The 19430-nt window shown below is 40.1% G+C and overlaps 1 protein-coding gene across 1 annotated transcript in view; it reads right to left on the reverse strand.

The window, feature by feature from the left end:
* LOC123768686 (inactive ubiquitin carboxyl-terminal hydrolase MINDY-4B) overlaps positions 1-19430 on the reverse strand; it is a 113551-nt gene that overhangs the window by 82271 nt on the left and 11850 nt on the right. The window contains exons 2-3 of the mRNA XM_045759368.2: positions 8826-8987; positions 594-979 (exon numbers count right to left, since the gene is read on the reverse strand). Coding sequence (XP_045615324.1) covers positions 594-684 — 91 coding nt within the window. The 5' untranslated portion in view covers positions 685-979; positions 8826-8987. The remainder of the gene's footprint in view (positions 1-593; positions 980-8825; positions 8988-19430) is intronic.

Raw genomic sequence — 19430 nt, forward strand, 5'->3', positions numbered from 1 at the left:
TGTGGCAGTCAGGACAGTAGTTCCCAACCGTTTTGTTACGGAATCAAAATTAACATAACTAATATATCCGAATCATCAAGAATTCGCTCGGAATAGGAACGGAATTCGCTCAGAAGTGCTGAGAATCTTAATTAGGCAATTTTTTCAGTAATAAAAGTGTGGCAAAGGGTCGCAGGTCTTTTGTGTATTAGAAAATTGGGCCACGAACCAAAAGAAACATCGGGTACCACTGATTAGAGAGATTCACTTCGAACACAGGAAACGAACGAAATACCGTTTCCCCTAGTACTTTCGAGGAAAGTTCGAAAGTAGTCAGTTCTGGATTACAATACTGCACCTAGAGTGGGCACCGAGATGTTGCGTGAACCTAGAATCTAGATCATAAGAAGGTGTGGATACGCAGACTCTCTTTATCAATACCTATACATACCTGCGAACAGCTGTTTAAGATTGTTTGACTTGCATGGAAGAGAAGCCATTGTCTACACAAATTACAAGAGAATAGCCGCGTTTCAGTCGTTGGATGCATCAGCATTCAAGCAACAATTTCAAAGGAATCGAGCGACGTTGAGGTAATAAAAGCATCTACTCACCGCCGATGAATTTAGGAGCCTTGACATAGAAGGGCGCCACCCCTAGGAAGCAGGACGGGCGTCGCCAGCACCTAGCAGTCGTCCCCTTCATCCCCCGGCGTCAGGAGCCACAGAAGCGCCGTAGCCAACAGCCTTTACTTGAGTGCTTCATGCCCCTCGCAGATGCTCAACACTGACCCAGCTTAATGTAGCTCGCAGCAGACATCAGGAACTCTTCAGGTGCTCAGCACTGACCCAGCTTAATGTAGCTCGTAGCAGACATCAGGACCTCTTCAGATGCTCAGCACTGACGCAGATTAATGTAGCTCGTAGCAGACATCAGGAACTCTTCAGATGCTCAGCACTGACGCAGATTAATGTAGCTCGTAGCAGACATCAGGACCTTCCTGGGGCCAGGAACAATACGGATATGAGCGCCGTAGGCCATGATACATAAACACAACATTAAGGAAATAGTAAGACAGGGACAGAAAGAAGATGATGAAGAGAGAAAAACAATGAAATGATTAAAGAGAAAAATAATTTAAATAATAGAACTAAAAAAAATAATATACAGAGATAGCATTATCTTATAAGAGAAAATATATGAATATAATTATATTCTCTACAGTAAATGATTATACTCTTCACCCATTATTATTTTTAACAAATAAATATACCCAGATAGCCATCAACACTGAGTCTACTCTGTCTAAAACATTTTCAACGAATCACTTAAATTTCAAACCTCTGAACATTATATTTCACGCCTCTGACAACGTCCGTCAACATTACAATATTCTCTATTTTCAAAGAATTTTAGTTCAAAAAGAAAAATTACAGAGTTGCCTATCTCTCTGGGACAAGGTTTTCGGGTTTCAGAATTGTAGAACATTGGAGTAACTTAATTATTTGATTTCCAGTGTGCCAATTCAAAACAAAGCTTCATAAGGTGACGAAAATGTATTTCTGAAACTAATTATGTATATTAAATTCATCTTTTTAAGAACTACACTTGTGACAGGGAAGACCGCATTGTGTGCTCCTTGATGCAGTAGTTATGGTGGTATTGGTTGTTTTATTTATTTATTTATTTATATATATACAAGAAGGTACATTGGGTTTGTGAGAATACATTGGATAGTACAGTATTTACATTCTTGTAAAACCACTAGTACGCACAGCGTTTCGGGCAGGTCCTTAATCTAGCAGATAATTTTAAGTAGGTAATTTCAATCAGAATTGATAAATGATAAAGATACGGATATGTGGAGTATGTGTTGTGGAGTATGTGTGCGAAAAGTAGTCATAGAGGTTGCTATAGTGTGTGTCTCCGACAACGAGATATCAAAACATATGTATTTTTGTTTATAATATACCCTGAGGTAGTAAAGAATAAGTTTACCATAGGAAAAGTATTAAAGAAAACCATGACAGACTCAGCACTTCGTAAGAAAACGGAGACGTAATAATGATATATTGGGGGATACGGATATAATACGAGGGGGATACGGATATAATATAATAATGGGGGGATGCTATTGTATCTGATGTATATTACTAAATAATAATAATAACAATAATGTTTATACAGGTAAAAGTACATACATTTAAAGTGAGTTACAAACAGAATGTTGGAGTTCTAGATAGACCTAGTACATACTGTGCCTAAAATCACTAATATGCACAGCGTTTCTTCATTGATTTTCATTACGTTTAAATTACAGTGAAGATTTGTGAAAGACACTGTTTATGAAGCGCGTAAAAACACTTCATAAACAGTGTTTATGAAGTGTTTACCCTCTTCGCAACCTTAAATAAATGTTTTTTCCAATTCATTTAACTTTTGCCCGATACGTTTTGCTTAATAGTGGCTTCATTAGTATGTGTAACTCCTGTCCCAACAATTGTACATTATGTTCATGTCCTTTGTACACACATTCTTCTGAATAAAAAAAAATGAATTTGAATATAATTTAAATTGTTGGGCTATGATACAGAACTAACCAGTTTTAACAGAACTGGTTAGTGTCCTTCTGAAATAAATGGTTCAACAATATGCACTCAATATATACACTGCTATATTTTGTATGCAACTTTCATTTTATATATTATTATTTTTGTTTAACTGAAATAGTTATTTTCATTATTATTTGATTTAAACATAGTCGTCGACATCTCGCTCGAGTTATTTTAGTTACCGCTGTTTTAGCTAAAACTGTATCCATTTTCTGTAATGAGGGTTCGTTTTCTTGGGCTTCCCATGATTTCTCATTCATAATGTCGTTTTCTACCCACTGGAGGAATACGTACTATATAAGCATTTATAAACAAGAGATTACCGTACCACGTAAACATAATACCGGAAAGGATACAAACATAAATCTTTGTAAAATATTGCTGCTATACTATGTGGAACTAATACTAATTTATAAGTATATTCGTGGCTAACACCGTGGAGGGACGATACTTGGAATGTGGTTGGAATTCCAAATTGATCGCAAAAGACAGTTTATGAATCATTACAATCCCTTCAGGTGACGTGAAGCTCCACACCCTTGTTACTGAGAGAGAGAGAGAGAGAGAGAGAGAGAGAGAGAGAGAGAGAGAGAGAGAGAGAGAGAGAGAGAGAGAGAGAGAGAGAGAGAGAGAGAGAGAGAGAGAGAGAGACAGAGACAGAGAGAGACAGAGAGACAGAGAGACAGAGAGACAGAGACAGACAGAGACAGACAGAGACAGAGAGAGACAGAGAGAGAGAGACAGAGAGAGACAGAGAGAGAGAGAGATAGAGAGAGAGAGAGAGATAGAGAGAGAGAGGGAGAGGGAGAGAGCCTGAGGTTCCTAGAAATCCTCGTTTTTCCTGTTAATACAGTTTTGTATTCTGAGCGCGGGGCAACACAGTTGAGAATGCGGATGTTTGTGTGCTCTAATGTCTGCCATTTTCCCGCGCCGAAAATGCCATGGTAGCTGGTAAGATTTCCCAGAGACGTTGGTGTCATTTTTTTATTTTAAGAAGGGAGAAGTTACACATTATGTGGGAGAAACTAACCACAAATTGGGCCGATAGATCCATTACACATATATTGTTGCGTTTATTCTCAATATTTACCCGTTTAGAAGAGGAATATTTTCCTCTAAATGTTTATATGAATATTTTCTATGTGAATGAATCTTTGAATCTAAATATATTCTGAATTGCAGACGATGAGTCACATTAGCGTGACAAGATATGATATCCAAACCACTCATCAGAACATGAAGAAGTGACCACGTTTGTGTCCAACCTGGACACGACTTGTTAATGGTTCTGGACGGACCGAAACCTCGTCGTTTCTACATGTTCTGACGTGTGGTTTGGATATCATATTCTAAATAGCTCGTGGCACATATTAGGGTTTCAGTAGCACAGTTTGGTTCGTTCTAGAGTCACAACTGAGAATCTTGGGTTCGAATCCAGGGCGATACAAATGATTACACACGTTTCATATCACCTAATGGTTCCTCTATTCACCTAGCAGTAAACAGGTACCAGGGCAATCTGTTCTCTTACAAAGAACGTTGCATTTCGATCGTATGCGTAACATAAGGCCAAAAATTGTCGTATGGAAGCGGCTGGTGAAAGTGACGTACTGTCTCGTTTTCTGATTTGGGTCCTCTGGTGGATTAAGGGAGGACACTTTAAATTTGACCGTTTTCTTGACGTTGTGAAATCTTAGGAGGACGGGCTGTCCAGGGAGTTAGTCAACTGTTGTGGAGTTGCTTACTAAGGAATTGACTAATTCGACCTTGGGGGGGGGGGCACTTCGATATAACTATAATGTATATTCAGGCGATGAGTCACAATAACGAGGCTGAAGTATGTTGACCAGACCACACACTAGAAGGTGAAGGGACGACGACGTTTCGGTCCATCCTGGACCATTCTCAAGTCGATTGTGTATACTATAAAGTATATTCATTCACACGCTGCCTGCGATGAACTGTATCGTGTCGAAAGGCCGACGTACTTAGCTTCGTAATGTATCGGAAGGTCAGCCAGTTTATGTGATTGTCTCACCAGAGGGAAGATAACGCATGTTTACCTATCAATGTTCCCCGTTTCAGTATTGAATGTTTACCTTGCTAGACAACCAGCCAGTGCATCAACCCGTTTAGGCAGTTATCTATCAAGGGTAACATATTGATCTATCTTCCTATCCCTCCAGTGGCATGGTGGAAGAAAACAGAAAATAATTTTAATCATAATAGTTTTGACCGAACACACGCGGGAATACGAGCCCATCCAATTGCGTGTCCGTATGTCCAATATAACCCACATTTGTCAGTTTATATGTGTATATTTTTGGGAACGCTTGGCATGACCCCTTCACTGCTTAACCATCGTATATGCAACTAGAGACATCTGGTGGAAAGCTTGTTAACCATATTATATTTTACATCGTTAAATAGAAAACTTCCTTTTCTTTCATTCCTATTATTTCAGGTTTAATTATTATTTAAATTTTTGTCCGGCTCAATATGTTAGTGTGTGTGGGACGCCCACTGATGCGAGTACAGTTGTTTTTTCTGGTAAAAGTGCCATATGGGAGATGAAACCATCCTATAATAAAAGAAGAAACTTGTGGGGTTGTTATAACACCGAACGTATTACCAGAAACCCACATTAAACAAGTATCATTAGTTTTTTTTTTTTTTTTAGATATATACAAGAGTTGTTACATTCTTGTACAGCCACTAGTACGCGTAGCGTTTCGGGCAGGTCCCTGGAATACGATCCCCGCCGCGAAGAATCGTTGTTACAACCAAGTACACATTTTACTGTTGAGTTAAACAGAGGCTACAGTTAAGGATTTGCGCCCAGTAAATCCTCCCCGGCCAGGATACGAACCCATGACAAAGCGCTCGCGGAACGCAAGGCGAGTGTCTTACCACTACACCACGGAGACTGGTGTCCAGTTGTTGTAACTTGAACAATTCATGAACGGCTTTTTGGAAATCTGAACCAAAAGTCGTTCAGGACGTTTTGTACCACAAAAATCAGCAGGAGAAAATTCCCAAGCATGCCACGAGATTAGTCTCCGAGCTCAGAGGTACGAGATTCGAGAGAATACTAAAAGGGTTCAATCGCACATCACTCTAAGATATAAAATCCAAGATATGAAATATCACCACATGCCAACCTCAGTGAAACAGATAGGGCCAACAAGGACAACCTCTTTAGCATAGTTAATACACAACTTAAGCATCGTCAGAACATGAACATTGTGACAGAGAGAAGTCATAAGACATAAGAACTATGGAGAACGGCCGCAGGGCTCCTGGCACATGCTTGGAGAGGTCCCTTCTCACTCATAAAAAACATAAGCCAATAAGAATACAGGAAACATGAGGACACATGAATAGATGAAACAACAGAAGTCCCCATTGGTCCACGATTGGCATGTCCAATTTCTCAGATGCAAACTAACTTCCCAAATAAACCACAAAGGTATAAATAATTTGTTCGGTTTTAGAGTAGTTAACAGCCGTAATGCACTGAACAGTGAAATAGTAAAGGCAGACTTCAAACCCCATTTGAGGTGTAGATATGAATAAACGCAATAGGATCCGGAACCTATCAACTTTTCTGGACCCTATATACCCGTCTATTATGAGCTTAGAGGTGGGAATTATGAGTCGTAGCTCATCCCCCGCTAATACATCTACGTGAATGTACACATACAGACACACTCAAGAAAGATGAATCGTGAATCAGAGGGGCGCAAAGAGCCATTCAGGATTTTAACAGCGGAAATAAGTTTCGATCAGACAAAAGACATTTCAAGAATCGATGATGGCTACCAGCGACCTTCCTGTCCCTCTCCATAATGTAGGATGGTGGGTCTTGGTTCCCACTTACCAGAAAGCCTGAATTCCCAGAAATTGCATCAGACATTGTAAAGAAGTCAACAATGTTATGCGTGTCAGCAACATAGTGTTCAGAAAACCTTCTCAGCGGTTCCTCGATGAGTGAAGCGTCATGCAATTTAGTCCCACACAAATTAAATATTTTTTCTCATATGTAGCAATCAATTCATCAGCATCACTCGTGTAGTTTGCGAGTCTTTGTGATGAATACGTACAAATATGTGGTAATGGGAATAACTAAGCTATGAACAATGTCAGAAACCAGACAGTAAACGTCACGCTGAATGAGACAATAATTTAAAACATGGATATATTCACAAAATTGCAAATTTCAACTAATATTTGTCAAATAGGTCTCACCTTCGCCGTGAATGGGGCCCAGAATACCATTTTGTTTAAGTTTCTGAAGGATACATGGACGATGACTTATGCCTTATGCAGCTCTAGTTATTCTACTAATATAAGCTTCTGGCATCAGGTTTGGGGATTATGTCTATTCCCAGGTCTTTCTCATCTTGTGATTGAAGAATGTGTCTTCACTTCATCCTATACAACTGTACACGTTTTTGCACTCCTGTTCCAATCGTTGTAATTGTGCATTTGACTGGGTTCGAGCAGCCATTTTTCAGACCAATTCTTAAGTATGTTCAAACAGATTTGGAAATACTCCAGAAGTGGTCTGAAAAATGGCTGCTAGAATTTAACCCAGCCAAATGTAAAGTTATAGGGATTAGAACAGGATTGCGAAGGCCAGTGTATGTACATGTGTTTGTATGTTTGTGTGTTGCTCTTGGATCTACTGGGCAAGCGAGTAATTAAGTAATTAGTGTTTATTACAATTTAAAATTAGGTAATAATGAGGACCATGTGTCCTGGACGTTGGGGCAAGGTCTTGGTCTTCTCCCCGGAGGCACAGAACCTCACGCAGGTGTTGGGGGAGAACCTCACGCAGGTGTTGGGGAGAACCCCACGCAGGTGTTGGGGGAGAAACAGGAGGTAGAGGTATATGTCTTAGGTTCTCAAGGACACATATTACCTTTCCTGGTGATCCGGAGTGGAAGCTTACACTCCTGGGACCAGATTCACGAAGCAGTTACACAAGTACTTACGAACCTGTACATCTTTTCTCAATCTTTGGCGGCTTTCTCGGCAATTATTAAGCAGTTAATGAGCTCCGAAGCACCAGGAGGCTGTTTATAACAATAACAACAGTTGATTGGGGAGTTTTCATGCTTGTAAACTGTTTAATAAATGTAACCAAAGCCGTCAAAGATTGAGGAAAGATGTACACGTTCGTAAGCTCTTGCGTAACTGTTTCGTGAATACGGGTCCTGGTGATCCATAGTGGATCAGGAGTTACATTTTGTCTTAAGTTACATTTCTTTACGATGCATTACACATGTTAATGTAATTATTTCGTGATTCCAATTCCTGATATTTTCAATTTTTAAAAGTTTCCAAGCTGAACTAGCGTATAAGGAATAGTTAACAAATATAAAGCACTGGTATAATTCCTAAGTTGATTTTTCTTCTATCCTAGCAAAATCTGTCAACTGTTGAAAATATTGCAGAGCAAATTTAAGTTTGCTATTCGAACAACAGAGTTCGAAATCCTGAGTCTCGTAATACTGGCCGTTGTATCGTGCGTGCGTAAATACAGAACTGTTGAGAATAGAATTTCAAAGAACTTCATTAGGTGCGAAATTAGTGTGTATTAGTGGCTTTATGTATTTTGCATTTCTTGCCTACGAATTGTCCACTGTATCAAATGTATGTATTTTTACTTAAATATAATATTATTGTTAATTATCATTAGTAGTAGTAGTAGTAGTAGTAGTAGTAGTAGTAGTAGTAGTAGTAGTAGTAGTAGTAGTAGTAGTAGTAGTAGTAGTAGTATAAATTACAGAACCGACTGAACCACTGTTCTTCCACACACAACCTTGTATGAAACGAGAATTAAAAACGCAATACTGGTACTATGGTTAGTGGAGGAGGCAGTGGAGGGAACACGTCCAATAGAGTGCTCCTGTCCTCCTGGCGACCAATACTATGTGTGTTGTGACTGTGGAGGAAACTGAACTGTGAACCGTGTTCATCTGAATAGCACCGCGACACAGATAAGAAATAAATTGGATTTTTCAAAACGGTGCAACAAGATCAATGGATGAACACAAATGTTGGAATGATAAACAAAAGTTATCTCCCGCGGTGGAAATTATTCCAGTGTATAAAGGAAAAGTTTGCATGAGGAAGTAATCCAAAAAATAAGACAGAAAAATAATCACGAGAAAAGTAATCCAATGTGACAACGAAATTCCAGGCAAGAAATTAATTCCATTCCAATACCTGCAACTGTAGGACAGACGAAGAATATGGCAGACAGTGGCTCCCTCCACAGGACCTCCACAGGACCTCCACAGGACCTCCACAGGATGCCTGGGGTGTGTCCAGCCACACAGCCAGCAGGTCCACCAGGCTGTACACAGGACTCCGGCCACGAGACGCAGCCTGGGAGAATAATCTGTGTTTACAACATGATGGTGGTTATCCCAGTGATCTAGACACTCCACAAGTAATGGTAGGTATAGTTAGCAGGCAATCACAAGTTTCTCAGGTCCTAACATGGCCATATTGTATGTGTGTGTGCTATTCTCTCTCTCTCTCTCTCTCTCTCTCTCTCTCTCTCTCTCTCTCTCTCTCTCTCTCTCTCTCTCTCTCAGGACCATCGTCATCTTTCCGACCACAGTATAAAAATTAACCTTCCCCTGTCTAATAAAAGTCACTGGGATTCTTGAAATCGCCAATTCCTGGGTTCTTGACTCCGCTGGAGAGAGGGGGAGGGTAGATAGAAAGCATGAAGGAAACGGAAGGATAGAGGAGAGTTAAGGAAAGGGAGAAGAGGTGGTGTGCTAAGTATCCCTTGTATGGCGGGATACAGCGGGATACAGCACGGTTAATCTATGATTTATGACAACGTTTACCTCACCCTGGACAGTAACCGGCTACAGATACCGGAGGGTTAGGACGGGAGGCGGTGAGGGGTCGTGGACAGGGAGAGAGGAGGGGGATAGTGGTGGTGCTACGAAGCATATTACCCGTCTCCCCTTCCCAAATGTTGCCCCTTCTCCTTGCCCCCTTTCGCTGTCCCCTCACTCCGTCCCATCCCTGGTACCCCCACACTCCCTTCGCTCCCGTAACTCCCCCCAACCTCCCCTGTTGTTACCTGCAGCGGTCAACATTAATGCCACATTTTCTCCGCCATAACTCAGGTTGTTATGAAGGGTCGAGGACGTTAATGAGAAATTAAAATAGTTTATCAACCACTCTTATTAGAGAAAATATGTGGCAACTCTAATTTTGACCTCATGTGTTCTTCTCTAATAATCGTCCACCTCTTGCTGTTTTCTCTCATTGAAATGTATGAATGCAATTCACTGGACAATGCAAACTGCACTACAGAATGGCGCCTGAGTTGTTATGTGACTGTCACGTCTTGTATAATATAATGGAAGTTCTGAAATCTTTATTTACTTGCGTAGACATCAAAGTGCCTTGGTGTAATCCATACAGAACAGATAAGTGGGTTTTTTGCTTTTGTTTTTCGCCATGTGGTCTAGGGTTTTTTTTTCTGATGCTCAGCAAATTGATTCAGACACTTACAGGTTTTATTTATATATTCACAAGCGCTTTAATATATTTTCTTCATTGTTGTGGTCTTTTGCATATTATGAATGAATATATTTGTGTATATAAATATATCCATACAAATAAATATATATTTATATGTGTGTGTGTGTGTGTGTGTGTGTGTGTGTGTGTGTGTGTGTGTGTGTGTGTGTGTGTGTTTACATATATATTTTTAATCGAGTATCTCAGCTTTTACGTTTTCTTTAATTCCACGTTGTTAAATATTTGTGAACCGTTTGGGTTCTGTGCACAAACCGTCCGCTGGTCGGATGATATACTCAAGAGACTTGCCTTTATAATATTTCTGGAACATTATTGTTTTTCGTGCGGGGCGGACTGACCTTGATAGCCTTGTTATATTGGCTTGCTCTGTTATATCACGGCTTGTCCTGACCTTCAATAAAGACCTGCTCTTACCTACCCTCATATCAAGTCTTGTTCAGACTTGTTCTCATATCAAGTCTTGGTCTAACCTGTCCTCCTATCAAAGGCTTGTCCTGACATGTTCTTTTATCAAGCCCTGCACTGACCTCTCCTCGTATCATAGTTCCTATGTATACATACCACAAGAAAGTATTTTGCGTTTTCTGTCTGATTTTACTTGAATTCTCATGTTTTTTGTGCTCTGTATAAATTCATTATACAGAGCACAAATAAATTCATAAACTTTACTTTTATATAAACAAGGCTCAGATGATAATATTAACTGATAAGGCTGTCAATAACATATAGATATGCAGTAATACAACACAAATTCTATTATATATCAAATTTGCAATGTCTTGAGAACGCTTTTAAATATTGCAAACACTTAATTATTGAAAACTCTAAAATATTTCAAATTCCTTTGAAGCTACAGCGATCCATTCGCCGAAAGAGTATTTAAATAAACATTAGAAATAAAGAGAGGTGTTATTGGGCTACTACCTTGAGGTTACCTTGAGGTGCTTCCGGGGCTTAGCGTCCCCGCGGCCCGGTCGTCGACTAGGCCTAAACGATAGAAATGTCACAAAACGATGCTAAACGATAGAAATATCACAAAAGTAATTCGCCAAGTAACCTCTATTGCAGTTATACTTCAGCATACAGGACTCAGGGCCAGTTATACTCCAGTAGGCAGCACTCTCGGGTAGATATACTTCAGCAGGCATATATCCTGATGCTTGCTGGATATATTGGGACGTTATCCTGCTGGATATATTGGCACCCTTGGGAAGTTTTTAATCTAAATTAATTGCATTCATGGAACAGCCATGTCCCAATTTTGTTCTCTTACTTTTTTTGCCCCTATTATGATCATTACCGCCTTGAGACTCCCTCACCCTCCCTGTCACATAATGTTGCCATATCCTGCACATGCGTGCCTTATAATGGTGCAATATCCTGGGACGGCGTTTCTCATGTTGTAATGTTGCCTCATGTGGCGCATGGATGCCACGTAATGGGGGAAGGGATGAGAGGAAGACGTGGATATTGGAGAGGAAGAACTAGACAGGAAGAAGAAATGAACAAAAGAGGGAATTGGCAGGAGGGAAGAAGAAGAAATTGACAGGGAGAGGAATGTAAAAAGAGGCAGAATAGAGGTGTAGACAACGTAGACACACAGCCCATGATGAACAAGGTTTATTCCTTTCCTCCCCTTCCCTCTTTCTCCTATTCTCATATTTCCCTCTATCACTCATAACATATTTGTCTCTCCTTGTCTCTTTATCCCTCCCTCCCTCCTTCCTTTCCTTCATTTTACGTCTTTCCTTCTTATCCTTCTCTAACCTCTTTCCCCCCCTCTCTATCATGCTATCCGCGTCTCTCTATCCCTCCTCCCCTGCCAACACCAACCCAGCTAATCCACTTAAGAAGCAGAACACTCTACAATCTACTTTATATTACCCACCTTGGAAATGTATAGATAAGATTATCACAAACTGGAGCTTATGTCCACATTAAACCACAGCTCTGAATTATGTGCATCTGGGAGGGGAGCTGAATTGGACCACCATCAAAAGCAGACATGAACTGGGGAAGTAATGCGTAAGGTGGCGTGCGTGGCGTACCGTCATGCGGTGTTGGAGTATGGTACAGTGTGAGTTGGCGTCAGTGTGGTGCCGTCTTGTGTAAGTGGAGTGCGGTAGAGAACTAATTAAAGTTTGTGCGGTACCATAGAGGTGCGGACGACGTGAGGGAGATTCTGTTGTGTTCGAAAAGAATAAGTTATTTCAAGGTTCAAGTGTGGTAGCTCAGCTTAGCTTCAAGTGAACCACGTACTTGGGTGGGAGGATTTGAGTGGATGAGGTCCATTAGGTTGAAATATGGCAATTTTCGTTCGGATCAGCGTGAGGAAGGTATGACTGACCAACCCGTCCTCGACTCAAGTCCATTACATCCAGCAGTCGACCCCACAGACGCATTCATAAATTTTGACATGCTGTTCATTCAAGACGGGAATTTTCTCAAATATATATTAATATTATAATATAGTAGCATATTGTACATATATTGCCATAGATTAGGTTAGGTTAGTTATTTAGGTTCTGTTGGCGATTATTTGTTTTTGTAGTACGTGGGTGAAGCATTTATAGCGTTGTGGTTCGAACAAAATTCGTCAGTGAAGCACTTGTTCCGGAAATGTTCAAACGTCAACAGTTGTGAGTCGTGTGTAAACCGCTCTTTATTGATAAACAGGGGTTTGGCGGGTGGATGGAATCACTTTTGGGTCTTTGTTTGGAGGACGGGCTGGACTGACTTACAGTAGCTTGAAGGAGACCGTGTTGGCGAGGTGGCAAGTGGGGATTGTAGAGAGTGAGGTACAAGGAAGAATTAAAGTGAGCAGCGCACCTTCGTACGACGTGCCAGGTAAGTCCACTACGGGGTCACCATAGCCCATGCTACTTGGAACTTGTTCCGAGTAGCTGAATCTATCGGTTCGAAGGTAAGAACCTGAATCACGGTTCGTACCTTCGTACGAACCGTGACGCCCAGCCAACGTAACCAAGAAGCACTTTTTACTACTGCTACCTTAATACCCGTTGGCAACAACGAAAAAAATGTTGTTCTACCTTGATAGCATTGAAGTACCAAATTATACGAGTTAAAACATAACAGTTCATGTACGGTTCGTATCCCATTGGGCCAAAAACGTTGATAAGACATTGAATCAACGTTGATAACGTCACTTCTACGTTGTTTTAACGTTGCCCCAAAACTTGTTTACTTGGGGTGCCTTGACCCCGACGGCCAACCATCTCTACCGTACCCTGGACTTGCTTTGAAGTATTCTGTCATCATAAGATGAAAGGCTCGACTTGTATCACGCCAACATGTAATTTCCCGTTCATAACACTCCAATTTTAGAGCGCAGAATAACTTTTTTGGTCTTCCAAAACTGCGGTAATACAGACAAAAGAAATGTACAGTTAAAAGTAACTTCTTAAGTCGTTTTTTTAAGTATTTGTTTGTCAATTAATTTTATTGACTCGAATGAACCATAATGGTTGAAAAAATGGAATTTATTGTTACAGTGATTGGTTTTATTATGCATTAACAGGACAACATACAATTGTGGTCTCGTTCATGCATGCCTAAACACAATCAAAACAATAACAAACAAGCAATTGAAAATATACTATGGAAAAAATTGTATTAAAAATCCGGACACCGACATTTTTCCAGTCGTCTGGAACCCCATTTTTCTCCTCGGATAGTGAAGGGGGGAAAGGGGGTGTTCGATCACCATCCCCAGGCTGTGAGGGGAAGGGGAGGCGTTCACCATCCTCGGGTGGTGAAGGCACTGGCTCCATCGCCAACTTTGCGTGTTTCACAGTGATTGAAGTTTCGAACCAAGGTAGCCATCATACCAAGTAGTTCAAGGACACCACCTCGAAGTGGTTGCTGGGGGGTCAATATTGTGAGACAGAGACAGAGAGAGAGAGAGAGAGAGAGAGAGAGAGAGAGAGAGAGAGAGAGAGAGAGAGAGAGAGAGAGAGAGAGAGAGAGAGAGAGACAGACAGACAGACAGACAGACAGACAGACAGACAGACAGACAGACAGAGGGAGAGAGAGAGAGCTATCAGCTTTCTCTCCAGGTACTGAGAAATGTTCTGGGTATGAGAAATAGCACACTAGACTCTGGTAGCACCCTGGAGTAAGATCACTTAGGATGAGTACAACTAGACGGGCACATCTAGCTGAGTATAACTGAGTACAATTAATTACAACTAGAGTACAACTGAATACGACTAATTAAGTAAAACTACGCGAGTTCAATTAGTTGAGGACAACTACGTGAGAGCAGTTAGTTGTGAACAATTGACTAGTCTCAGCTCACTTCACACAAACTTTCCAACTTTCAACTTTCAACTTCACAACTCGACGGTTGCTAACTACCCCATCATCTAGTTCCCAATTTCAGCCCATTTCCTAATCACAGCTCACTAATTCGTTTCAGTTCTTTACCTAATCTCAGCTGAAACCCCAACTTCAGTTCGTAATCTAATCTCAGCCCACAAGACAGTTTCAGAACACAACCAAATATCAGCTTTCAACCCAGCCTTACCAGAATTTTTCTAACCTTTTCAGCTCTTCCAGCTAGAGTTCCACTTACCACCTCACCTGCCTTAATATTCCGTGTTCCCTTTTCTTCCCTTCACTGCGAATCTCGGCTCAATACCCCGATAATGGTAAAAAATAATAATATATTTTCCTTGTCACGTCACGTAGTCCACAGCACAACAGAGGCTCATGATGGCTGTTTTCGATTTATTTTCTCTAATGATTTTGATTATGATGGATAATGTTGTGATGTTGCAAGTCATTACTGGCGTTGGTGGGTGAGAAGGTGGAAGGGAAGTGGAAGAGGAAATGGAGGTGAAGGGGAGAGGAGGGAGAGGGGTAGAGAGAGAGGTGTAAAAGAAAGGGGGATCTAGAGAGAGTGGAGGGAGGGAGGGGGAGCCTGAAGGATTTTTTTGGAGGGGTAAGAGGGTGGAGTATAGGTACAAGTGTTGGAGAATAGGGTTTGTGTTAAATATATGTAGTACATATGGGAAATAAATAGGTCGAAAATTATTAGACAGTTGATAATTAGAAAAGACAGGGGTCCGAGATCTAACAGCTCGATCCTGCAGGCATAAATAGCAAATTCACACACACACACACACACACACACACACACACATACACACACACACACACACACACACACACACACACACACACACACACACACACACACACACACACACACACACACACACACACACACACACACACACACGCAAACAGACACACATACATACACATGCTTGAGCAAACACACACACACAGGATGGATCCTGCAAAAACTGTCTACCAGGTACATATTTACTGCTCGGTGAACAGAGGCATCAGGTAAAAGAAGCGCTGTCCATTTGTTTCTGCCTCGGTCTGGAATCGAATCCGGATTGAATTTTCTGCTTGAGTATATGCATATGTATGCGTGAATTTAACTAAATGTTAACTGCTCCCCCCCCCCCACCTTCTCCATTTATTTATATCCATTTCATTGTCACTTTGTCCTAGAGGCCTTTCTAACTTATCTTTTCCTCTTAGTTTTCTTAGCGATTTGGTCTGGGTTAGTCTTGGCCAGGGAGGACTGAACAGGGGTCAGTTATTAGGCATTCGTTTCTGTTCACCCAGTGGTAATTTGGTACCTTGTTGTTAATCGATTGGCTAGTCGTGTTCCCGGAAAAACTAAACAGAATGGGTAAGGCTTACTATGAGCTATGGGAAGGCTCAGCTCCCAACCTGGTAACAGGAATCAGAAGTCGTCTGTTCCTGTACTCATCTCTGAAAAAGAAATTTGTGAAAAATGTTTTGAAAGCAATTTAGTTTAGAGTCTTGAAGACAATGCCGATTTAATATTTGAAGCTCCGTACTCATACATGACTTTTTAATAATATATTTAGTGAGCACAGTGCTCTTTGCTGTACTTTCGAAAGTTTACGATCTGCAAGTAATAAGAAAACTTCTTCTACCACACCAAAATAAACTTCCAATATTAATTGTAAAAATCTGAAGATGTAAGAATGGTCTTATTTTTGTATTCAGTTGAGCAGCCGCTCTGGCGCTAAGCTGGAAACAGCCTCAAATTGACTGTTCAAAAGTAATAAAACAATTCCTGATTCGAAGACATTCTAAACGTATTTCCATTAAAATAAAATACTAATAATAGCATTATTTCGCTATTATGCGTATTGTTACACGATATATATCAACTTTAATTCACAATTTTCGCAGGAGTTCAGGCACGTTGCGGAAATTTAACGTTTTCTTCGTTATATTGGGTAAGAGAAAATCGTTTAGTGACTTAATGTTATGGAGCATTGATAGTTTAATGCCAGTTTTGGGTCCAAATAAATTACATCATTTCGTATTGTTTGGTGAACAATGTTGCTGGCTGTTTGATCTTTCAGGACCTTGCTGGTTTGTTCTTTCTTGCTTTGCTGACTCGTTCCCCCTCTTGCTTTGCTGACTCGTTCCCCCTCTTGCTTTGCTGACGTTTAAGGAGTCACTGAGTCCGAGGGATGAGGCCGCAGAGTAAAAAAAACACCTGGACCCGGGGCAGGAGCCTCGGAGAGTGCATTAGTGGTGTGTTGTGTATTAATGGCTGCGTTCTACCTTCCACTTAATCAAATGGTTTGGCCTAAATCCCTTTATTGATTTTGGTCGAGAACACACCCAGATGGTTAGGACGGACAGAGGGGAAGAAGGAACGAAAAGGCGACCAAAGCAAAGACGCAGAGGACAAGCAAAGTTGAGAAGGGAAGTACAATAGACAGGAAAGATAGACGGAAGGAGACAGACGGACACAAGCTCAAATGGAAGATGGAAGAAACAGAAATAGACAGAAAGAATGAATGACAGATCATAGGACGTATGGGACAATGGAGAGACGAAAAATGTCATACAAACTGAATTCTCTCTTGTGAATCTCCTCGCCTCTTAGAACCAATTATCAATTCCAGTTACAATTAACCTATTGTAGGAATAGCTATGGATATTGAAACTAGTTCTACATAATTATATATATATATTATATACTAATGGCACATTATAAAATAAAGGATATATTATCAATATTAGAGTAGGATTACAGTTGTTAATTTATACATTATATATATATATATATATATATATATATATATATATATATATATATATATATATATATATATATATATATATATATATATATATATATATATATATATATATATATATATATATATATATATATATATATATATATATATATATATATTTGGTGTATACTGGCAGCAGGTTTTCTTTTAAACATGTCTCGTTGAATATGACCGCATATTCAGTATTTACTATCTTCTGGTTTAGGGCTTCTACTCCTCTAACTATTTTCCTAGCATCAGGGCTTAGCTGAAAGAGGAGTTCTCCAAAACTCATTTTCGTTATTTCAAGGTGAAGAAAAAAGTGAATTACTATAGAATGTATTACACTTATTTATACAATTTATACAACTTATATAATATATTATATATATACTGACTCAACTTCCGAGAGAATACGACTTGATATTCCGTGTCCCAGCATAAGTCCACGTTAAACACACTGTACAGGAGTTTGAATTACTGCACGGTCATTAGTCATCATGCAACCCCGATCCTTGCCAACGTAATCACCTCATGATACGTCAACTTTTGTCTCAGTGGTTCACATCGCTGGACATATCTACATCCTCTGATCCCCCTATTTGACCTACCTACATCCGGGGCGATTTCACTTGGTCCATCTTTCATCTCTTTGACATGTCCATTTCTTTCATCTACACTTGACCTGTTTATATCTGCTCGTCGAGGATAAGTCATTGAAACTAGAAAAAAAAAACACATTCAACGCATCAGACGCTTCAGTTGTTAGCATATTGTGCTAACATTAACATTATGTTTGTAAATCAACTATGTATGTACTTTTCCTGAATAAAAATTTATTTATTATTATTTATTTATTTATTTAGGAACGGGATTTAAGTTTGCGAAACGCATTATTCACGGCTTGTAATGAAAGTCATTTCTTTTCGTCAATTAACATATTCAAGAGCTCAGCTGAAGATGCTCTATGACTCTTTTTGCCAGTTAATAAATATACATAACTAATCGCCACCATTAATTTGCTTATTTCGCACTAAACAACTAAACAAAAGGCATTCCTTATAACATAGAAAACTGCAATACCCCTTCACCTTGACCTAATATTTCTGATCACCGAAAAAGAGAGAAAAGAGAAAATATAAGCAAATATAAGATAAAGTTTGGGCGAAGAGGGGAGGAGGGTAAGTGGGAAGTGATGAAAGAAGTAAAGAATAATGGAGAAGCTCACGTCATCAAGACACAAGAAATAGGTTAGTGGGTTATTGTCTTGCTAAGCTTAATTACCTCATTGTTGAGTGGTGTAAAACTGAGGACTAGGTTCATGAGGGGTAAGGGGTGAGGCGTGAGGGGAAGAGATACTTAGGAGGAGAATGAGAGAGGCAGTTACAGCCCCGCTCCTGTGCCAGGTAAGTCCACTACGGGCTCACCATAGCCTGTGCTACTTGGAACTTTTTTCCCTAGAAGCTGAATTTTAAACAACAGAGGGTTTGGAGGTGAAAAAAGTGCCTCCTGTCTTCAAGCAATGCTCGTCCAAGCTGCGGACATCCCCCACGGTGCATTCATCAATTTAAACATACTGTTTAATTAAAATAAGAAATTTCATGTTTAAATCATTAATATATATTATAATTTTGTGTATAGTTAGGCCTAGACTCTCATGATGTTCGCATCATGAGAGTCTCGAACCTCCGATCAAAGACAAATCACTCTGAGGACGGTTCGTGTGTGGTTGTGTCAGCGCGTCCTCTAAACAAAGGCCCCAAAGTCGATTCCATGCACCCGCCAAACCCCCTGTTTATGAATGAAAACGGTTTACACACGCAACCTGTCCTCAGAACTAAGTCCATTCTATTCAGCGGTCGACCCCAAAGACGCATTCATTAATTTTAATATGCTGTTCATTCAAAACGGAAATTTTCTTAAATATAAATTATTATTATAATATATTAGCATATTGTGCATAAATAGGCATAGGTTAGGTTATGTTTGGTGTTTAGGTTCGATCGGCGATTATTTGTATTTGTATTACGTGGGTTACAGCGTTGCGGTTCAAACAAAATTCGTTAGTGAAGCACTTGTTCCGGAAGTGTTCGAACGTCATAAGTTGTGAGTC

Source organism: Procambarus clarkii, chromosome 83 (genome assembly GCF_040958095.1).
Source record: "Procambarus clarkii isolate CNS0578487 chromosome 83, FALCON_Pclarkii_2.0, whole genome shotgun sequence".
Classification (NCBI taxonomy): Eukaryota; Metazoa; Arthropoda; class Malacostraca; order Decapoda; family Cambaridae; genus Procambarus; species Procambarus clarkii.